General features: G+C 41.1%; 2 protein-coding genes across 2 annotated transcripts in view; one reads left to right on the top strand and one right to left on the bottom strand.

Moving 5' to 3' along the window:
* MCM9 (minichromosome maintenance 9 homologous recombination repair factor) overlaps positions 1-23,016 on the bottom strand; it is a 49,112-nt gene that overhangs the window by 5,562 nt on the left and 20,534 nt on the right. Inside the window, exons 7-10 of the mRNA XM_059835509.1 lie at positions 8,463-8,637; positions 6,321-6,523; positions 5,134-5,337; positions 3,538-3,620 (exon numbers count right to left, since the gene is read on the bottom strand). Coding sequence (XP_059691492.1) covers positions 3,538-3,620; positions 5,134-5,337; positions 6,321-6,523; positions 8,463-8,637 — 665 coding nt within the window. The remainder of the gene's footprint in view (positions 1-3,537; positions 3,621-5,133; positions 5,338-6,320; positions 6,524-8,462; positions 8,638-23,016) is intronic.
* On the top strand, positions 11,265-22,728 carry ASF1A (anti-silencing function 1A histone chaperone). The gene is made up of 4 exons (XM_059835601.1): positions 11,265-11,536; positions 15,217-15,332; positions 19,781-19,957; positions 22,250-22,728. The coding sequence occupies exons 1-4, from the start codon at positions 11,428-11,430 to the stop codon at positions 22,460-22,462; spliced, it is 615 nt and encodes a 204-aa protein (XP_059691584.1). The 5' UTR covers positions 11,265-11,427; the 3' UTR covers positions 22,463-22,728.

Below are 23,016 nucleotides of genomic sequence, written 5' to 3'. Positions count from 1 at the left end.
GTCTGTAGCCATGACAAAGGTTGTTGTAGAACCTCTCTGCTGTATTTGTCTCAAGGACTGGAAGGTTCATAGTTAATGAGGTAGGGACTGTAGAAAGCAAAGTCCAGTCTCTTGGTTAGGACATTTAAAAGCAACCAAGGAGAACTAGATTCTCTCTCTGATGCTAAATTCCAGTTCTTGTGATTCAGAATGAGCCAGTTAAGCTAAAGTTTTGAAAGGCAATAAATCTAAAACCAGGAGCCTGATGTGGTGTGCGCACAGAAGGAAACTGCAGTCAACAAGAAGTATGCTCAAACACTTGAAGTGCTACTACTATGAAACTGGGCCCCAATCATCTCTCATGGGATATGCTCCAGTGGACAATTTCTTCTGGATTGTACATAATTCAGCTCCAGGTCATAGAACAGGAGTAGCACCAACCCATCACTTCATAAGGACTGCGTGAAGATAAGCAAATTGATACTTCTGAAATACTCAAATACACTGGAGATGAATTCCACAGAAGAACACATGAAGAAAATGAGAATTCTACCTTTAGAACAGCAGGTAATAAAACATTGAGCAAAACACTGACAAAGGATAGTTGCTTTTGGCTTGAGTACTGTCAATCTGTGACCTAAGGATCCAATGGAAAAAAAAGGAATACATGATTATATATCTTGAGATATATGCCCAAAGGGTACGATTATGTCTTGCCCTCACTGACTTTTCAGTGCTTTACTTGGCTATCACAATGAGTTTCTTTTAAATGTTCCTCTGTGTGTGTGTGTGCGGGCATGCACATGTGTGTGAAATTCTAAGTGGGATGGGACTGAATTTAAGATTTCTGTGAAGTTTCATTTCTGTGCTGGTGCTTGCGTCTCTGAGATATCTGCCCCTCCGAGATATCATTTTGAGGAGAGGAAAATGACAAATCCACACACTATGGAACTGAGGGCAGAGGATCTAGAACAGAGAGTGAAAAAAGAAAGTATTACAGGGAAAGTTAGCAGAAAGGAAGGGTATGAAAGTGCCTAATGACAGGAAGACAAAGTGTAAAAAGGGATTTAAAGGAGAGGGATTGGGTAGGGAATAAAACAAGGATGAAAACATGACCAAGAGAAGGAGAGAGACAATGTTAACAAAGAGTAGATGAGGCAAAGAAAAGATCAAGCCAGGGGGGTTAGAATATGCTCATGAAGACAAAGTAGGAAAAAGAAAAGTAAGGGTGAATTAGAGGACGAAACAAACAAAAACCCCAATGAACTAGGTTGGTAATGAAAATGTGATAGTCCTCCTTCCCAAGAGGGCTCACAAGAAATAACTGAACACTGACCTGAGAACTATGAACTTTGATTTTATACCGGCAAGAATATGACTTTTTGCAGAAGTTGCAAAGACAGTGCTGAAGATGGAGTTCGCTGAGCTGAAAGGTGGCAGCCAGTCCTTCAAGAATGGCACTAGTACTCCCCCATTTACAACCTCATTCTACAGACTGACAATTAGGCAGGAAACACAAGATGTATCTATACATAAAGTTATTTTTTTTCTAGAGAAGGAATCAATTTCTGAAAATAAACTTTTGCATGTTACTTCTATTTTTTAATAAAACAAATTTCAAAATAAACTTCCTTCAAAAATAAACTGTTTCAGTGATTCATTTATACTTTTCAGGAGGAAAGTAAAATTTGGCCTTAAATAGCAGATCTCAAATTTGCAGATTCCTAGCAAAAATGAACAGATTTGCCTACTTGCTCATAAGAAATGGATAGTGGAGCAAATATGATGAGAATACCAACTACTCCCAGGTAGTCTTCTGCAGTCATAATTCAGGTAAATTTCTCACTGACTCTTATTAGATAGATGCTTGTTATGCAAACTGCAGCCCTTGAGGGCAGGGCTGTATAAAAATGAAAAAGTGACCGACAGTTAAAACAATTCTTTTAGACTTATTTGTGCTGATGAGGTAGAGAGATATGCAGATGACACTACAGACTCATTATTATTATACACATACATTCCACTTTTTGATCTGTTACAAAAAAAAATTGGAGTATTTCAGATTTCTTATATCCAGATTGGCTATTTCAGATTTCTTATATCCAAAACCATATTGCTTTGAAACCAGTGTCCAATCAAATTCCCATCTAGTTAATTACAGGTTTAATTACAGTTAATGAACACTTATGTGATTTCTTCCACTGTTTCAACTGGATATATTAGTACAGCTTCTTATTTTAACTTAGATGCAGTGCTGTCATTGAAAAGCTGAGCTCTTCAAAACAGTGCAAGATGAATTGCAGCAGACAGCAAAATAATCTTTTGCTACTTAATAAGGTCAGGCCCTGTAGTATTTTTGAGACAAATTCCATCTGCAACACTGTGCAGTAGACTATCCGTGGCACAAACTGCAATTAGTTTCTCAACCCTCACTGAAAGAACAAGGGAGATCACAAGTGCCTACCTGCCATATGTGACTGTGCATCTATCCTGAAGAGTTTTATCTCTGAAAAAGGAGCATATCTACTCCTGCAAAGGTCTTTAAGGTCCATTGAGCTAATGGGTGCTATATACAATTGCTTTAATTTGAATATATTCATATCAACCTATACAGAAACATAGGAAATGCAATTTTGGATCAGACCAGTCATCCGTGCAGTGGAGTACACCATCTCTGACAGAGCCAAAACCAAGTATTTCAGATGTGCTAAAAATCCCCATGCATAAAACTTCAGATAATCTGCTTATGGTATTTTTTTTTCTACCCCAAAGCATGAAGATTTATTTCCCTTAAAAATACCCTATGTGAAGTAACAGCGTCTATATTATTTTCCACTTTTCCATTTAAAAAAGCCTCTATCAGATTCACATTCCTTTTATTCATTCTAAATGTGTTGCTTTTTCTTTACATATTATTCCTAATAACATTATAGTAAACTAAAATCTAGCCTTCCACATTTTTTTCAATGCCTTTTTACATAGAAACATTACACAAATCCATGTGATAATTGGAATGCACAATTTTCAGTGTATGGCAACAAAAGTTCTGAGTTTTAGTATCACCACCAACACATTTTAAAATTATCTAATGGCAAAATAAAGTGTAGGTCTTGGCAACTGTTCGTAACTTGCTCAAAAAAAAAGACTTGATTCTTTCATACCTAGTTAACGAGTGACAAGATAACATCATGGAAGAAGAACTCATCAGAGGCTATTAAACACAGAGATATAGACACAATTTCTGGCTCAAAAAGTCTTTAAAATGTAGATTATCAACAGTCAATAGCATGCCAAAACTTCACTTAGACTGAAAAGACTATTAAAAAAAGGTAACAAGCCTTTATCACTCATCGACATTTTTCAGTATAATCTCTGTTTAAGGATTTTAATAATCAAGATGGACTAAAAATGACTTGTCATGGTCTCTGATGACCTACTTTCCATGAGTCCATGAAACCCCCTCCAAAGAGATGAAGGGAGCTGACATATATCTACATGATAAACTGAATCCCTTAAATGTGGTATTGCAACAATGGCAATGTCTGCAAGAAACCTCACCTGCATAGAAGATTCCATCACCGATACCACAGTTACAGCATCTTCCAAAGTCACAGTCTCCCTAAACATCAACCGGGCATGAGCTATTGAAAATAAATAAGCATTGAAAGCAAGTGTTACCAAAGTCAAAAAGCAAATTTTTTGTACTAGAAAGGTCAGAATATTTCTTCAAATTTCTTAGCTCTTCAAACACTTGTGTATGGGCCTAACTTAAACATGAGTATAATCCTTTCGATTTTAGTGTACATTTCAACAGGAATTGGAAGGCTTAGTTTTCTTAGTAAAGAATGTAATGTGACTTCCGAATTACACTTACAGTGACAGTTTGAATAAAGATGCTCAAAATGCCAGAGTGAAAAAATGTAAAGTGCTGGATATCACAACAAAGAGTGTGATATGAAACGTCCCTATCCATATAGGTACCTGTCATCACCATAAAGTAAAAAATTAAGTCTAATTTTCATCACAGGTCAGAAAAGATTTGATTTCCTCTGACTGGTCTGTGTCACAAATTTTGTATTATTTAATATGCTTTTCTCTACACAAGCTTAGTTTTTTCTTCCTTCCTTTTCTTAAGTCAGCAAAACAAAACTGATTTTTGTAAATTGATATAATGCAAATAATTTACCACATGAAGCTCTCCTCCTAATTGACGATGGAAACACACACAGTTGTTATCCAGCAAGAGAAAGGCGGGTTAATTAATGCCATCTACATAATACTTTGGAAGAACAAAATGCTACTAAAAGCCCCAATCATGTGAACGCGTAAGAATGGAAGAAACACTAAATGTGAAAACAACATGTGAATCCCTAAAAGTCAGGATTGTCTTTCATTTAAATAATTTTTCCCCCAAAATGGAGAACAAAATATAAACATCTGATGCAGGAAGTACTACGTTGCTGACTGGCATATAAAAGCATAAAGACCATTTATGATTGTTATACAAAAATACAGTACATTCTTTTAAATTCATTCTGAAAACATTTGCTATGCCACTTTATAAAGCAAAATCATGTTAAGACAGAAACCTACTGCTTCTTTGTTTTTGTTCTTATAAATGAAATATGATTTGAACTCAGAGTTGGAAATGTTGAAGTCCTATTGCAAAATACAGACTTGATTACTGATATTTAAGGAAACAAAAATGTACTATTTTTGATGTTTTATTAATTTTAGGATAGAAGCAACTACTTGACACCTTTCCTCAAGCCGAGTAGAATGGCAACCCAGGACTCAAATGAAGTAAAATAAATCCTGAGATTGCTTTTCATAAAGATTCTGAGATTTTCTCAAAGATTTCTGAGATTTTTCTCTTGAATGCGATTTCTTCCAGTGGTTTTAGTTTTTATTATGGGTATGAGAACAGCAACGTTAAAATTGATTTTGATAATCTAAGTACAACACCCTTTCCCATATTCAAAATCTCCAACCCCAAATCTCTTTAGATTAGAAAGACAGAAGAGTACAAGAATCACCTATCCCTACCTCTATGGAAAAGCTGCTACTCTGCTTACTGGCTATAATTGTACTCCTGATCTAGTCATTTTGTAAAGGTTAACTGTTAGCCTGAAAATAAAATTGCCACAGCCTTACCTTCTGCAAGGCGTATCAAACTCTCTAATAAGCGAATGGTAGTTCGAGCAGCATTTCTGCAGTCACTCTGACGCTGCATTTGATAGTAGCGTACAAGGATCAGGTTGCTCTCATCAGACAATTTTGGCTTTATACTTTTTATAAGGCAGAAGTAGGTTTTCATCTTTTCCATGCTCCAGAGCTTTTCTGATTTGCTTGGGTAACCTGCATAACAACTGCCTAGTCAGTAATTTTACAACAACAGACATCAAGTTTTTTCTGAAGAATTCCTGTTAAATAGACAAGTGACTACACAAGACACATTACTGTATTTTTTGGGCATACTGGCTTGTCTATACACTAGTCCTCAAGGACTCGGTCAAATTCCAGTGTGGAATCTTACGTACCATCCAATCCCTCCCCTATCAAAATCCACAGTAAAGCTTCCAGTAATTTCAACAGAACTGCTGTCAGACTCACTGCCCACCAGATGGTACAGTACCTAAGTGCTCTAGTATTTCTTAAAATGTAAAATGCTACACGAATGCATGTACTGCCTCTGGCCATTTTCCCTACTTTGTAGGAGCCAAAATCTACCTGCCATATTCTGAAGATTTTTTGCAGGGAAAAATTTTGGGAAGGGAAGGAAGCTAGCTGAAGAAGTTTCCTCTAACCACTTCTTCCCTAACGGGGATCAAAGCCATGTTCCTGAAGTGGATGGAGAAGGGGCTGGTGAAAATCAAATAACACTGCCTTCCCTAATTCTAGAGCACAGAACACCTCGTAGAGAACACTATTGTTCAATCTTTGGGCCTGCAGCACATGCAGCTCAGATTTGTTCTGTCTGAATTAAGTTTCCCATTAACAGCAGGTACAATTGCATGGTGTGTAGGATCTCCACATCAAGCAAGGTAAAGGTGCAAGATGGAAACTATCCACTTACTGAGCAGTCTGGGCCAAAATCTCTTGTAAATGATCATAAAGTAAAAGTACAGTGTTCTCATCTCACCCCTACTAATTAATTAGTGATCTCTATCTTACTCCTACTTGAAAAACAACCGTACTGCAGGAAACTACCATAGCAAAAATGTAAACACTGATTAATATGAAAGACTCAAGAAGAACAAACTAAACTGAAAGGTGGGGAAATTACAAAAAAACCCCAAACAACCAAACCCACCTTATAATTTAAAAAGACTACTCTTTACCTTTATTTTGCAAGATGAAAGATGAAATGATGCGGTCCCATTCCTCGTTCTTTGTATCTAACAATACTAAGACCAGGTCAAATCTGCTCAACAGGGGACTGCCAAGAGCTATGTTGACAGAGACAGACTCATTAGGGTCATAATGGCCTTTTGGGTTTGTTGCTGCCAGGATAGTTGTCCTTGTATTAAGCTTGCACACCAAGCTAGAGAAAAGTATGGTGAACATTATGGTTGAGTTAAATTGGGTAGGGGAAATGATTCCAAAGTGTTAAAAGTTATCACATTTTTATGTTGTAAAGACCACATCTTACCTTGAAAGACCATCAGAGCTAAACAATATACACAATTATTTTATTCACATACATACAGCATTTCTCAGTCAGAGAATAGAAACTAGACAGAAAAGCAGTGATCAGGATACCTAAAGTAACTAAGCAATATTGCCATGAGTAATGTCTATATACAGCTAGTTCCTTAAATGGTGAAAACCAACGCAACTTTTCAGAAATAAATATTGCTTTGCTGATTTATTCAGTATAGAAACACTTTTTTATGATGGAAAGTAACATTTTAGCTTAATTCACATTTTAAGAAAGTAAAATAAAATGTAATATAAACATACGTTTTATTCCTGTGTGTAAACATGTTATGAATATGAATCCAACCAAACAATGATGGCAGCCATATCAACTGTTTCTCCAGGGAAACAGCCATTTTCATCGCTTAACCATGCTATCCTAGCATGTGTTTTTAGATGTGGGGAGAGATTATTTTTATTCTGGTAGTGCAAATGTAATCCCTTCAGTTAAGGCAGCAGCAGAAGTATTCTAACTTTGGTTTGTCACCGAGCTATTTCTAGTCAGCTCCTGAGTAACTGCTGCCTCACGTCCAAAGTTCTTCTGTAACTGAGAGGAAGGACCACAGATCTTCTACTAGCTTGTACCCAATGGCAAAAACCCCTTATCTTCCATGCACCAAAATAAGCCCTTAAATTAATAAAGTGCTTAACCTATCTATGCCAAGTTACTACTCTCCCAGGTGAGAACGGCATTACTTGTCCGCTGTCTGCCTAGCATATTTACAGGGGATGCATCAGAATTGACTTGGGAGAAAAAGAACCACTTTAGAAGGTATTTTTATGATGAGTGGGTAAATTCAGTCAAATTCATGGTCATTACATCCACAGCATAGTATGGCTAAAATCCTTTACGTGACAGAGGGAAAAGGAGATGCATTATATCTGTCTTACAGGCAACAGCAAAACGTTCAGCAAAATCCCAGAGAAGAAAGAGGCAGAAAGGAGCTGAGTTATGAAGCACCTAAAGGAGTTAAAAATGGCTCAAAACCAAAGAGGCTAAAGAGAGCTTCAGTGGAGGTAATCAGAATAAAGAAAGGATATGATCAGTTAAAGGAGTGAAGAAGATGTGATTAGAGCAAGAGCTGAGTTGAAGGTGACAAGGAGGAATGTGGAAAGGGTGATGCCTTTTGAGCAGCAGAGACTTCAGCAATACCAGCCAGGAAATTATTTGGGCCTGGACAAGAGCTGCATATGACTGACAGAATGAGATTTGAGCTCAAAGATCAAAGTGGCAGGGGGGGAAATAGCAGATTTGAACACACACTACTTTGAAAAAGAAAGTGAGGAACTGAAAGTAAGCAGGAGTTTATATTTATGCCATGCCCAACATATAAAATTCAGCAGCCTGGAAATCTCTTGGGTTTCTTTTGCTACCATGCAGTATTACTGGACTTCGGAGAAATGAAGTCCTGCTTTCTGAGTTCCAATAAAAATTTCACAAAGTTCCTCATTTCACATATGATTATTATGACCACTCGCAGCAAAGGACAAGAAAAAGAACACCAAGTCTTCTCAGGAAAGTGCCCTGGTCTACAGGGGTAGATTGAAAACCCAGCAGCGAAGAGAATATGTATTTATTCTGATCGCTTGCAACCTCCACAGTCCAGTGCACTGTCCTTTGAAATGTTGACTTGTCTTGTTTAAGAATACTCCTGAGAACAAAACTATTAAGTACAACAAAGAAAACAGATATATTTAATCAGCATGACAAACCTCCCTCCAACTTGGAAGTACAAGAGAAACACCTTATATTGTTTTATCCCATATGTTAACACGCCACTTACCCTGCCTTCGCAACACTGATGGTTTGTTGCTCCATTGCTTCATGGATACTCGTTCTGTCATGTTCTTTAATACTATTGAACTCGTCAATGCAACAAAGGCCTCCATCTGCAAGCACCAGCGCTCCAGCTTCCAAGTTCCACTCCCCAAAGTCCTTCACAGCAGTCACTGTCAAACCTGAAGAATCAATTAGTTCAGTCAGTCTTTTCCTTAAAATGCAGGAATGCACTTGAGCGAAAGAAAGGGACCTGGCGCACTGGCTTGTGCCACGAACAGAAGGCAAAACAGCAGGTTAACTCCACCACATACCTCTACCATGTAACTTACTTTACAGCTACTGGTAAGAAGTCCCACTAGCATTCGGCAGGTTAGCCTGGATCTGTGGAGCAGATTCTGCTAAGCTTCCCATGTTTGATAGTGACTTGTTTTAGGACTTTGTTAATTGAACAAAAGTGATTAGGGTAAGAAGACTAAATCTGCCAGTTCAAATTGAAAATTAGGGCAAATGCAAAGATCGCAGAATTATGGAACGGCCCCAGTCAGCTCCTCCTCCCCATCAACTACTAAAACAGAGAAATATTTTGGAGCTGCAAAACAAAGTTTGGGAAAAAAAATGTTACTTCAAGTTGTCTTTTAACTCCTGGCCCCAAGAAGTGCAGAAAAATTCTCACTTTAAACTAAGGCAATTAAATTTCTTTATGTGATTTTGGTTTCTTCTAAGCATTAAGCAAAAATGAAAATTCAAAGATGCCCAAGGATGAAATGAGGAGAAAAAAAAAAGTTACAGCAGAGATCAGTAAATCTACACATGACACAACACCGGGTGCATGGCAGGTCAGAAACTCTGCACAACTGTGAAAATGGCCGCTCATTATCAAGTATGTGCCGTTCTTTTCAAACCTTCTATTGCCTATTACCCAGCTTCTTCCCTATCTTTAGTCCTACTTTTTCACTCCACTGTTCAGCTCAAAATACCCTACTTGTCAAGCTGTGACCAGCCTAAAATCTCCTGGAATGCTACGGCAAAACGTGCCCAAGAATCCACCCCCGCAACTTCCCTTGGTTCAGGGAGGAGAGGCTGCTGAGGCCTTCTCATCGCTATGCTATGCAGCCCATCGCTATACAGCCCACCACATTTGTTCCCAATCAGCAAAAAGTTATTGGAAATGTATGTTTCCTGATAACATAACGTGTACTTTAGCTTGTTGTGAGGAATCCCCTCCATTTTGTCCAATCTTTCCTGGTTTCCTGAACTCTGCACTGAACAACTCCGGCAGTCACTCATATAGCAGAATTACAAAAAAGCAAAATAATCTCTAGCCTTGTGTCAGACACATGGAGAATGTTATTAAAAAGCTGAGCGAGCAACAGATCAGGCAAGTATCAGACGATGACATTTCTTTGTAAATGCAAAACAAAGGCGTCATCTACTTTCCAAACCTTGCACGGGCTTGGAGATTTGCTGAAGGGCAACGGCCTCCGCGCCTCAATGCTGTGCTCTCGCCTGCTGCAGATCTGGCAGCACTCTGCTCCTGCCAGCAGGGCTCTGCCTTTCCATGCAGGTGGGAAGATGGCTCCTATACGTCTTCCTGCTGTGCGTATTCCACCACATTCAAGGGCTCCTTGCAGACATTACTAGAGCCTGGCTCTGTATTTATTTCCACACAGAATCTCCTCTTGTGGAGAGGGTACGTAACTTGTCCCCCCACCAAACCCTGAGCACTTTCTGCTCTTCCCAGCCCACACCCCGGCCCCCACAGAGGCAGGAGGCATGTAAACTGGAGCTACAGCAGCACGTCACTCCTCCCTATCCCTTGTGTGTGGCAGCCACAAGATGGCTTCCTCTACAGGCCTCCTGCTGCCACACAAGATGGCCTCCTCTCTGGGCTTGCTGCTGCTGCTGCTGCACAGGGATACGTGTTGTTTTACAGTTTATGTTACCGAAGCCCTCTTTCCGAATATAGAAATGGGATGGCTTCTTGACAGCATGGCTGTGTAAAAGACACACTCCAATCCCTCCACTGCCCTTCTAAGGGTGGACCTCTCTAGCAGCAGCGAGGTGGATTCGTGGCAGAACTCGGCCCCGTGCAGAGAGTCTGTCCGCACCTGGGGTGCCCAGCACCCCGCCAGCATACCCCCCCCCCTAATTCAGGGAGCACCCCAGTGAGCGAGGTGCCAGCTGGGCTCCCTGTTACTCCACACCGCCTTTGGCCGAGAGGTCGGTGCTGCAGGACTGACCAGGACGGTGCACCTCCCCTGCAGGCCTGGCCTCTTGCAAGCCGATGGCCCCCGCGCTGCCCCACGGCCCTAAGCCGGGGTGGCCCTGACACCCGGGACCCCATCAGCACCCAGCCCCAGCGAAACCAGCTCACTGCGTCGCCCCGGCCACCTCTGGGGACAGAAAAAGGAAAAAAAAAAAAGAAGCCTAAAAAACCCCACGCAGCTGCCGCACGGCACATGGCGGAGGCCCTGGGGCGAGGAGGGGCGAAGCCCACCGGGGCGGGTGCCTCCGCTGGGCTCCCGCCCGCCCCGGCTCCGCCCGGCTGGGCTCGGCCCCGCCCCGCCCGGCGCCGCGCGGCCGTTGGCAGGCCGTTTCCGCCGCGCGCCGGGCGGGGGCGCCGCGGCGAGGCGCCGAGGGCCGAGCGGGAGCGGCGGAGCCCATCTTGCTGCCGCTCGGCCGCCGTGCTCGGGGAGGAGGGCCCTAGCCCGGCGTGCGGCCAATCCGGGCGGGCGCTGGCGGCGAGCAGGGCAGAATGGGCTGTAGTTTAGTGAAATAGGAAAGCTGCAAACAGTGTGGAGTGTTCCTGGTGTAAATAAAAGGGGGAAAAAAAAGTTTCTGCAAGTCGCAGCTCTGCAGCCTCGCTCAGACGCTGGCACGGGGGTTTGTGCGTTGCAAAAAACCAACACACTGGACTTCACTGTGCTGCGTGAACACGCTCTTCCTATTGTTTGTGTTTTTTTCAAAATATGGCAAAGGTTCAGGTGAACAATGTAGTGGTGTTGGATAATCCTTCTCCTTTCTACAATCCTTTCCAATTCGAAATCACATTTGAGTGCATAGAGGACCTGTCGGAAGGTGAGTAGATTTTTTCCCGATACGGATTTTGTAACCCCGGGCTCTTAGTTTCGGGGGGTTTAAGGCTTAAACTTTGCACAGGCCTGCTCCTGCAATTTAACAGTTTCTCCTTCACCGCATCGCCGTGCCGAGCCGAGCCGAAGGGATGTGCTCGCCGGCGCCCGAGCCGCCGCCGGAGAACCGCTCCCGCCGAGCCCGGCGGGGAAAGTTGGCGGCGTCCGCCTGCCCGGGCCGCCGCGCCGGGGCCGCCTCTCCCCGCCGCGCCGCGCCATCGGCGAGGCGAGCTGCAAGTTGCGAGGAACTTGTTTGAGTGGTGGTAGCCATGTTGCCAGCTTTGTGTGTGCGTGGGGGGGAGCGCGAGCGGGAGAGGGTTAACCGGGCTCGGCTGCCGCGCATCCCCGCGCCCGCGGGGAGAGGGGCTCTTGCGCGGCCGGCGCCCCTACGCCCAGGCGTTACTCGCAGCGCGGAAGACGCTCCGCAGCGAGCGTTTTGTTGGCCTCGTGCTCCATTTTAACACTTAAAAAAAATAATTAAAAAATCGCTGGGGGAGGCAGGGGCGGGCGGGCTCGCCCCCGGGTGCCGGCAGCTGGCTGCCGCGGCGGGGTGCGGCGCGGCGGGTGCGCGGGGCCGGCGGCACGGCACGGCACGGCGCGGCGCGGCACGTTGGCTGCGGGAGCCCTGCCTGTGGGGGAGGGGGCCGGCCGCCAGACACTATTTTTGGAAGTCACTCGAAAGTTACCGGCTGCCGCCCGAGCGGGGGGCGGCCCCGGCGGCGCCGCCCCGCGGGGCCCCCCCCCGGCCTGAGTTTGGGGGCGCCGGCCGTGCTCCCCGCCGAGGGGCGCGGCGCGCTGCCGGCGGGCTCCCGCCTTCCCCTCAGCCGGGCGGGCCGCGAACCGCCTTCGCCTCGGCGGCGCTCCGCAGCGCCGCCCGCCGGGCCGCCGGCAGGCCGCGCCGCGCCGCGCCTCTCTGCAGGAGTCGCCCCGAGAGGCCACGCGTCGCCCCTCGGGCGGGAGTTTTGAACGCCGCGGCTTGGGGCGAGGAAGCCGGCGGCGGGCTGGGAAGGGGAAGCGGCGCGCTCCTACCCGCCGGCAGCGGTGCGATTGAGGTGGAGGAGGCCGCTCGGCTGGGGCTGCCTGAGAGCGGAAGAGGACAGCTGCCTGGCCCCCGGCGGAGACCGGGGCCGCCTGCTCGCCATGGAGCCCCGGCGGCCTGAGGGGCGAGGCAGGCACAAGGAAAACCGGAGTTCGCGGGTGCGAACGCCGGCGGGCTTTCTGTCGCTGCGGTTAGACTTGTCTCACCCTGCCTGCTTCTGTGGTAGTTCTTACTTGTGCGTGCCGGCGGCCTGCTGGCAGCGCGCTCGGCGTGGACGGCTTGGCGTGCTCTCCTCCACCGCCTTTGGGAGGGACAGCCGCGCTGGCGGGAACTTCAGAGGAAGTCTCGTCTGAGCCTGGGATTTCCTCTAGGCCTCTGCCGCTAGTCTCCTGCCCTTTCACAGCTGACCAGCACGTCAGTTGGAGCTGCCCGTAGCGGGGTGTTGCTCCCTGCCCATCTCCAGGTTGCTGACTGGATCTCCTTAGTCAGTCTGGCCTCATCTGAGCTACAGCATCAGACCCCTCGACGGCAGCTGCTGTGGCAGGCGCCAGTGCCCGTCACAGGGGCTCGCATAAGGCAGTATGCCTTTCCCTACAGTTGTGCACAGCTGTATGTGGCGTGCTTCTCACTCTCTGGATTTACGTTAAGAGTTAATCCCGGACAATTGGGATGAAAAGAATTATAGATGGTCTAATGCAAACTCAGCCTCCTTCCCCCTACTAAATGCAAGTTAGACTACAGGATAAGTTCAGGATGAGCACTGCCATCTTTCACATTTAAAAATAAGATTAAACATAGCCTTTCTACACTTGATGAAAAACTTGCTGTCGTTTCCTTAGCTTTCTTGTGGTAATAGGTCTATTTATTGTGCTGTTTTCTCTCCAGTCATTCCTGTGTACCACTGATCTAAAAACTAAATTCATGAACTCTAGCCCTCTTTTTAAGTTGTTATTCTGTATCAAGATACCGAAACAGCATTTGGATCAACCTATTTATTTATTTAATTCATATAATTTAAACCTTATTTTTAAAAAGTCCATTTTTTTAGTACTAAATACTACTGGTTTAGAATGAACCGTTCTCCTAGAACAATGGCACAGTATGGTGTCATAATCTTAAGTGGTTTAGCCTAAGTCCTCACTTCTTGTAAGTAGTAACTTACACTCAGATGCTGACAGAAGAGGTCCTTAATTTTCCTGGATGAGTAGCCTGCAGTACTGGCAGTAGCTAGTACCACATGCTTAAAAGGTAAATAAAACCTTTGATACAGTACCTGGCCAATTGTGCTGTGCTGTATGGAGGAGTAAAATACCTTCCCAAGCCCTGTTAATTATGTTACTTAAACCCCCAAAACCTGCATTGATGTTAAACATGGTAAGCAAGAAGAATTAATTAATGAGGAAAGAGAGTTGCAATCCTAAAGCAGCCAAGTTCTGTTGAAGTGCTAAGTTTTTCTTGAGCTTAATTTCCATTCTTGCATCAAGAAACCATAATGTAGACCTTTGGATTTTGCAGAGCATAGTAGTAAAGTAAATGCAAGAGGGTACAGGTTTGTGCTTTTGCATAGACAATAAGGGCATTGTTCATAAGGAAAAAAATACAAAATCTACCATGTAAGTTTTTAAGGTACAGTTTTGAAGCAATGGTTTCATTTAAAAAAAGAAGTGTTAGTCATAGTTTTCTGTAATGGTGATCTTTTTTCCCTCTTGCTTAAAAAAACAAAAATCTGTCTTAAGATTAGTTCCATAGGTGTATTTATGCCTGTGTTTTTGAATCAAAAAGTGAAAGTGAAGAGCTAATGTGTGCTAACTTGCAGTTTCAACTTTCAAACACCTGTGGTGGAAAGGGTGAGTTAGAAAAAAAAGAATTGTAAGAAATGTTTGATTTTGATGCCTTATTTTAAGAAGCAAAATGCTACATTTAAGGTTTTTTTTGCCCGTAATTCCATTTCAGGATGCGGGTAAAGTCCAAGCACCAATATCTTCAATAAGAATACGATCTAATCATGCATGACAATTTTATATACTTCTCAGGTTACACAAGTTACATGTGAAAGAATGGTGGCATACAGTTAGCGTGCCTGGTGCTTACACAACGGGTTTTCTTACTCAATTAACTACCTTCCATGATGTGTATAATTTAAGCTGTGAGGTGTAGATGTGGAAGGTGGGAATTTCTTTTTGGGAGGTGAGTCAGTATTCAAGGCATGCAGTGTGTTACAGGTGTATATAGGCATCATCCCTGTGCTGCAGCCATTCTGACAGACTTTGAGAAAATGCTGAACACAGCTCCCAACAAGTAAATGGGCCCTGTCCTCTGTATAAAATCTGAAAATTATTCCGGCTATGAAAATAGAGGGATTCCTGCAGTACCGACTGACTAGAGAGAGATGGTGGGGTGGTCTGGTTCATGACGACTGGGGCAGGCATCGATAAATATCCCCAATAAAGACAGGTCCTTGTTATTTTAGGCCCGTTGCCAAAGAAGCAATTTTAGGCTATGCAAAACTGTAGATAGGCAAGAGTGGAAGACCCTTAACTGTAATGATAAATAATGTTTGGGTTTTTTTTATTTTTGTTTTGCTGTAGATTTGGAATGGAAAATAATTTATGTGGGTTCAGCTGAAAGTGAAGAGTATGATCAGGTGTTAGACTCTGTTTTAGTAGGACCTGTTCCTGCGGGCAGACACATGTTTGTATTTCAGGTAAGTTTGATTTAACTGTTTCTAAAAGGGTTGTGTTAATTTGTTTAAAGATGACTGTATCAAACTAAGAGGCACTTGAAAAATAATGGTAAGCTAGAAAAATATTTCAGTCAGCTTTTCAGGTATGATACACCTTCCTTTAAAGTCTGTTCATCAGCTGATATTTCTTGCCCCTGATACTTCCATGGTAATAATTTCATCTGTGGTATCAATAATTAGAGATAGTGGCTATGAGAATAGTGCTTATATCACTAATAATTTTGACCAGTCTGGCTTATAAATATATCCTAGATTACTCAGTAATCAAGAGTGCCAGTTACATGGGTTACACTAGCACCATCAGGCTTAACTCTACTGCATTTGGTGGCAGGAGCACTAGGTTAATGTAGACAACATCTTCAGAAGATCAGGCCAACAAATTCATTGTAAAACTTGGCCAGAACAGTCAAGAGTTCATTTCTGTTTGGCAGGATAAATGTTCAACCGTGATGTTTGGCTAAGCATGCTAATTCACAGCAAAATACAGCAATTTGTAAAGGAAGACATAATTCCAATGGTAGATAACAGACATTTGGGACACAAGTATGTAGATCAAGACTGTCCGACGAAGTCTGGATCATGTGACAGTCCTATAAAATACTGCTGTGAAAGTAACTAAGAAGGAATCATGAAAAGAAGGAAAACAGGGAAAGAGCAGCACTATGATAGCTTACTAGCCTATTCTAGTTTCCATTTTAAGTCAGTGAGAGGGGGGGAAAAAACTACAGCAGACTTGTCTAAATTCTTACAGAAGTTTTTTGGTTTTGGGTTTTTTATCAAAACTATGATTTAGCTCACTTTTTTCTCCATTTATCAAATACTAGTATTTGTCTTGTAAACTGAGAGCAAAATCCATCAGCAGAAAAATCAGTTTGAAACTGAGTATGGCTTATTGTACAAGAACCGTGCTACTTCCCAAATACTATGAATTCACTTCACTATTTAATGGCAAATGCATGCTGGAGTTATGAGCATTAACAAAAAAAAGTGCTAATGAACATACTTTCTTATTTCTCACAGTTGCTCTGTTTTAAAACATAATAGCAACATTTGTGAGGCATCTTGATTAATCCTGTAAGTTCCAGGAAACTTTTTTTTTCTTACAGGACAGGCTAAAAGACTAGGATTAGGCTGGAGGTTACATTTATCAACTGCATACATGCAAATCAGTCTTAAAACATTTCTGTTTGGTTTTGGAGCTGGGCCTAACTTTTCCACGCTACAAATAAAGCAGATGTGTAACAAATGCATAATTTATGAACAGTTCTTCCATTATCAGGCTATTATAGGTTATGGCATTAATGGGTCAGAAATAGGTGATCCTCTGTTGCCCTCAAAGGGGCTACCTTGTAGCACTATATCTAGAGAAATCAGCTGGTGTTTACATTTCTAATTTAAAAGATGCACTGCTCTCAATTAAGTTACGAAGATTCATTGTTGATGGTGATAGGAAGGAGCAGGAGGCAAATGCCTAAAAAGGTATGTTTTGGCTGTATGGTTAGGAAGGCCTTGAAAATTAAATTTACTGGTCTTGCAGTTTCGGTAGGATGGACTCATCAATTGTATCCTGGCTATAAATGACACTACAGCTAAATTAGGAGTTGGTATGTAGACGTTTTGCTTAGATTGGACTAGGTCCTGTAAGAGAGTCAGTATTCCTTCTGTGTTAGAAGTATGCCTCTTATTTCTTATGGAAGTACTGTTGGTCTAAGGATATTAGACTTCAAAAGCACTGGATTTCAGGTGAGGGTAGGACTCAGCTAATGTGTGCACAGGAGGCCAGCAAAAACCAAAGTGCCGCAATAAGCGTTTGCTGACGGCTGAAGCTATTTTATTCACTGAACTGAAGCAGCCTGGGAGATGGAGAGAACTAGCAAGGGAAGGCCAGAATGGGGCAAAGCACAGAACTGCAGGAGGCGTATAATGTTAAAAAAAGAGATTGTGTTCACTAGGGACAGCACAAGGAAAGGACCTTTGCAGAGGTGTATAAAATTTTCAGCTAATAATATGCTGTAGATTTTTCTAAATAGGAAAATGGCTGAAACAGCAAGTAAAATGGAGTACCACCCAGATAAAATACCAAGGATGATAAAACTACCTTTGTTGAAAAGAAGCTATATATCAGGTTGGGATGTCAGCCTTACATACAGAAAGATGGAAAACTATTGTGCTTTTCAGACTCACACAATCAGCCTTTTTTTTTTTAAAAAATATTTAAAAATACTTCAATATTAAAGGCCCACAGCTTGGCTTATTTGGTTCTAAATACCAAGATGTAAGTAGTGAAACCTGATTCCTTCTCTCTATGTACTTGGGGATTTGTAATAAATTCATAGAAACTTCTTTTTGAGAATATAGGCAGATAAATAATTTACTACCTTTAAGTGGGGATATGACCTTACACTAACTTAGCTACTCTGCAGTAATAGCTATGTGAATAAATGTATCGTGTGGAAAAGCAAGATAATTCAAGACAGCATATACATTGAGTATTTCATAAAATTCTTACGTAATTTCTAGCATAAGAATGGCATATGAAAACAGTTATTTTTATGCAAAAGTTAATCTTACTGTCTCTTGCCTACCAAAGTATCTATTTGCAACTCCTCACTTATGACTTGGTCATATAGCAAGCTCTTCTTTTTTCTTCCACCTTATTTCCTGGCAATTAGGAGGTTTGACATCCAAGGCAGGAAGTTCAAAATTTGAGAAAAGAAAACAAGTTTTAAGCAGTGTTCAGTGCTTTTTGCACTCAGCAAAACGATGCTTGAGAGTTAAGTAGGATTAAAACAGAGTATTCCCTTGGGTTCACGATTGTATCATAGGATATTACCGAACACAAAATGACAATGGAAGCCTGGAAGAACTAAAATCCCACATCAGGGTGTGAGTTGAGTTTCATGGGGGGTTAAATGGAATAGTGTCCTTTTGCAATATATTATTCTATAACTGCCCACTGTGGAATTTAAAGTAATGAAATGGTCCTGGGCACTGTTAGAACAAGCCTACTGAATTAAAGTAGTGATTTCATCTGTATTGGCAGTTCTTGTGGTTTCTTCAAGCTTCCACGCCTGTCCTGTTCCTTGGTCATCTTTTCCATTCCCCTGTGCAAATTGTAAAGCCATTTGGTTATTTTCTATTCCCTTCAGGGCTGGAGGAAGTTGTGTTCTACTTGATTCCCTGGTTGCTTCTCCTCCCCTGGTGTATTTGTACCTGAGAGGTCTGACTCATCTAATTCTTCTGCAGAGTGCCTACAGCCTCTTATAAAAAGCTAGATGTGTTTGAAGGCTTAGAATTGAAGTAGTAAAGAACAGAAGCCAATGATGAATGAATGACCACTAGCTCCCAAATTTCACAGTGCTGGAGTATATAAATACTACAGAAAACTAGGGATGAGAGGGACAGCAGTAATTAATCTCATTCATCCTCTGTCCTAAGGCAAGATTTGTTATTACACCTGAACCATTCTAACATACATTGTTAATATCAACTTGTACTTGCAACACGGGTGTTCGTTGTTGGCTTCAGATCTTCATGTAAAATTGTAAATAGGAAGCTGTTTCATTTATGCTTAGATTGCTGTTACTTTAAATCCTATAGTAGAATGAGGCATCCCATTTTATCAATAGATGTGTAATTAAGAAGCCTTTTAAGGGACTGATACGAGCCACATCTTACATGGCAAATTTTATTGATTATTAGTAACCGCAGAGCCACAGTAAGTGAGGACGTTGAGGAAGATTATAAGAGTTGCCTATTAATTAGGATTGCATCCTGGCTCAAAGTATGTCAGATGTCTTAAAGTGATGATGCATTTAACTGCATACATTTTAACAAACATAGGCATGTGGAAGGAGGTGAGAGAGAGTAGTTTATTCCTTTCCTAGAAATCTGTGGGACAGCTCAAACCTCACTGTAGCCTTTCCCTGCTCTTCTTGCTGAAGTATAAATTGCAATCTGTATTTTTAAGGGTTTAGTCTTGTTAAAAACACACATACAGACCAATTCAACCTCAAAGGTACCAAAAAAAAACCTTACTGTACTAAATTACCAAGATGGGCTGGACAACAATGGCACTGTAGAATTGGAGGGATGTTATTACACTTGCTTGAACAAAAATTCAGGTGATCATATATTTAAAAGCAGTTTTGTATCAAAGCTGTCTAATCACCCATGAGAAATGTCAGCACACGGTATTACTGTATTATAAATAATTATGTCTCTAGCAGATAGTGTCCTAAATTCAGGGTTGATGATGTTGTGAAAGCAAGTATGTTTTCTGGTTAACTTGAAGAACAATTTTAAATACAGTCACTAGTCAGCTGCTAAGACATACTACTTAAGATTGCCTGCTAGATAGGCATGTGGCATCAATTTTATTTCAATCCATCTTTCCCTTGCACATTTAGGCTGATGCACCTAACCCAGGGCTTATTCCAGATGCAGATGCAGTAGGTGTAACAGTTGTGCTAATTACATGCACCTATCGAGGTCAAGAATTTATTAGAGTCGGCTACTATGTAAACAATGAATATACCGAAACAGAACTGAGAGAGAATCCACCAGTAAAGCCAGATTTTTCTAAGGTAAGGCACGTTTTGTTCTTGTCATATATCACAGGTATGATTATAGAAAGAGGTCTTTAAGAAACAAAACTCAAGTGATTCCATAAAGTACATAGAACTAAGCATCAAATAATGGAAAAGACATGGGGGGACAAACTACAAGTGCCATGTAGTTGCCATAAATTTGGAGAACATTGAGAAACCTGCAACAGTTTCCACCAGCTTGAAACCTTGGCTGGACTGCATTATTATTTTACACTGACTATGTGAACTAAACCGTTGGGTTCCTTCTACCTGCACCACTGTTGACAAAGTGGCTCTGTTCTTCAGAAAAAGAATGTTTTTTCTAGGACAGTCAACCTGGAGCTAAGTTTTAAGTATTAATTTAACACAGTCATTATCCAGCTGTTTTAGCGTTAGAGCTGCAGTTTCTGTAGAACAGTAACAAGCAAACTGAAGAACATGTTATGTATAAAATGAGAAGATGGGTAACCTGGTTAAGAGCAGGTTGGATGATTATTCAGTCGATGGACAACCTGACCAAGGAATTATACAGATTAAGTTAAAAAAAAAAATCCTTCATGGTAAAAATTAAACCAGGACTTAAATTAAAAGATGATGTGAAATTGAATTATTTGGAACCTATTACCTTGAGGAGGAAGATCAATTAAACATCAAAAACTGTCAAAATCTTGTGACATACTTTACCCAGGTAGACTCTGTACAAACCAACAAGGTTCCATACAGCATCTGGGTTTGTTTTCGTGGAAGATTTTGTGGAGTTGAGTTTTCTCTTCATGAAAGCTGACATACGTGTGTACATACTTCTGTTCCAAAGTTGTGTGATGGTGAAAATTTTGTTATTTCTCAAGTTTGCATGAATTATATGACTGGATGTATGAAGAAATGAATGGGATAATGCATGTACTATGATGACTAGTACAAAGATAATCCCCCATAGTCCCTGAAACTAATCTTCAAATGTAACTAAACTGAATTGGTACGTAAGTTGGTTTTTAGAAGTCACTAATGATTTTCTATTATTAACTTACTGAACATCTGATCCCTGAAAATTAAGTTCTCAAAATTCAAAATTACTGTTAATTTTAAGGATTCTTAACCTTATAATCTGTTCCTTTTTTTTCCTTTTAAATCATATACTTATTTTAGGTATGAATGCCAGAATGTTGACTCCCTTTAAGCACTTGAATTTAGAAATGCCTAGAACTACTTGTCTTAATTCTCTGATTTGCTTATGTAAAAAAAAAATAGCTCTGCTTCTCTGAAAAAGAACAGCAAAAGCTATCATGTATTTGTATAAGAAGTCCTTAATGTGACTTTGGGACAGAATTTAAACATACAAGTAGAATAGAAGGTTATTAAACATATTTAATTGTAATTGATGGTAATAGATCCTCCTAGGTTCAAAAAAAGAAATGGTCTTGTTAGTTTGCATACAGGATTGGGAAATATTTAATGAGTGTGCAGTTCCTTGGAGAATAAAATCAGCATTACTACCAAAGCAGACTTTTCCTGTGATCAGTCTTAACTTTCATGAGTGGCCAATAGCGGTTAAGTTGCCATCCTCCAGAGTTAACTATATATTATCTTGAAAATGGTGAAAGATTAAGAGAAAGTGAGTGTTTCCTTTTATGCTGCATACCTAAACAAATACAACATGTTTTCAAAGGAAAATGAAGGCCAGCAATGAGAATAAAATATATGACTAATGTCTAGGCATGTCCACTCCACAATATTAGTATCTTCCAAATCTAAGTAATATTTTTACTTTGAAACTATAGTAGACAGATTAAAATTCAGTTAGTGAAATCAATCTAAAGCGTGGTAACTTAATTTAAGGAAAGGTTGTGCCCTTAAATGAAAACAGACGGTTGATGGAATTGATACAATTATTGCAAACACCATAAACTTGATACAAAATTTTATGAAGTACTCTGGTTTGAAAAGTCTTTGTGGGGGTAGTGATCTGCTTTACTGAAAGCTGGCTAAAATAACAAACACTTACACTTTACTTGCAGAGTTCTCATATAGCCTTGAACTCACGGCACAGTTAAAAATATCCTCTCAAGAAAGCTGAGTAGGATATTAAAGTAAATGAATGAGAGGTGCGTTTCTGTAAGCATGTTTCTGATCCATAGATAGTAGCTGTAAATTCACATTTGTGTTACCTTTTTAAACAAATTGGTTTACAGATACAAGGCTATGGGGACTAAAAGGAAAAAATCTATATGCACGTGAACTCCAGTTTGAGATGTACACATTACATAATCCATATATTTTCTTCTCTCCCAGCTTCAAAGGAATATTTTGGCATCTAATCCCAGAGTCACGAGATTCCACATTAATTGGGAGGACAACACTGAAAAACTGGAAGATGCAGAGAGCAGTAACCCAAATCTACAGTCATTGCTTTCTACAGATGCATTACCTTCAGCATCAAAGGGGTGGTCAACATCAGAAAATTCATTAAATGTTATGTTAGAATCTCATATGGACTGCATGTGACTAACCACCATCATTTTGGTACTGTACATGCGTTAAACTGTAAAAAACAACCAGAACTATTTCCCTCAAATTCCATAAGTACATAGTTGACAAGCAATGTGAAGAACTTGTTTTAAAACATCCTGTAGAAAGTTTATAAAAAAAAAAAAACCCAAACAGTATTTGAGCAAATTGTGGAATATAAATACAACTATTTTTAAGTAATTGCCTTTTTTCTCTAATGTGTTATTCTACGTGGTCGAAACCAAACCTGATTAAAGTATACATATTCTCCCCCCTCCCCCTTTACTTTGTAAGCACTATTAAAAGCTAAAAAAACTGGAAGTTAAAACATTCAGGCAAAATGAAGGAATAAGGCCGTGTCCTCATCTCTGATATCTAGATTACCAATACAGTGCCCTTTAATAGCAGCTTAAGAACAAAACTGTCATTAGATGAAGTGCAAAGAAAAAAGTCCAAAAATGTCCTCTTGCTGTGAAAGCAGGCAGCACAGTATAATTTTAGGTGCAAGCTTCTTTTCCTTTCAAGGCACATACTTGTTACTTAAAGCATGC

Source organism: Gavia stellata, chromosome 2, assembly GCF_030936135.1.
Source record: "Gavia stellata isolate bGavSte3 chromosome 2, bGavSte3.hap2, whole genome shotgun sequence".
Lineage (NCBI taxonomy): Eukaryota > Metazoa > Chordata > Aves > Gaviiformes > Gaviidae > Gavia > Gavia stellata.
Note: the sequence above shows the minus strand (reverse complement) of the source record. Positions and strands in the feature narration are given on the sequence as shown.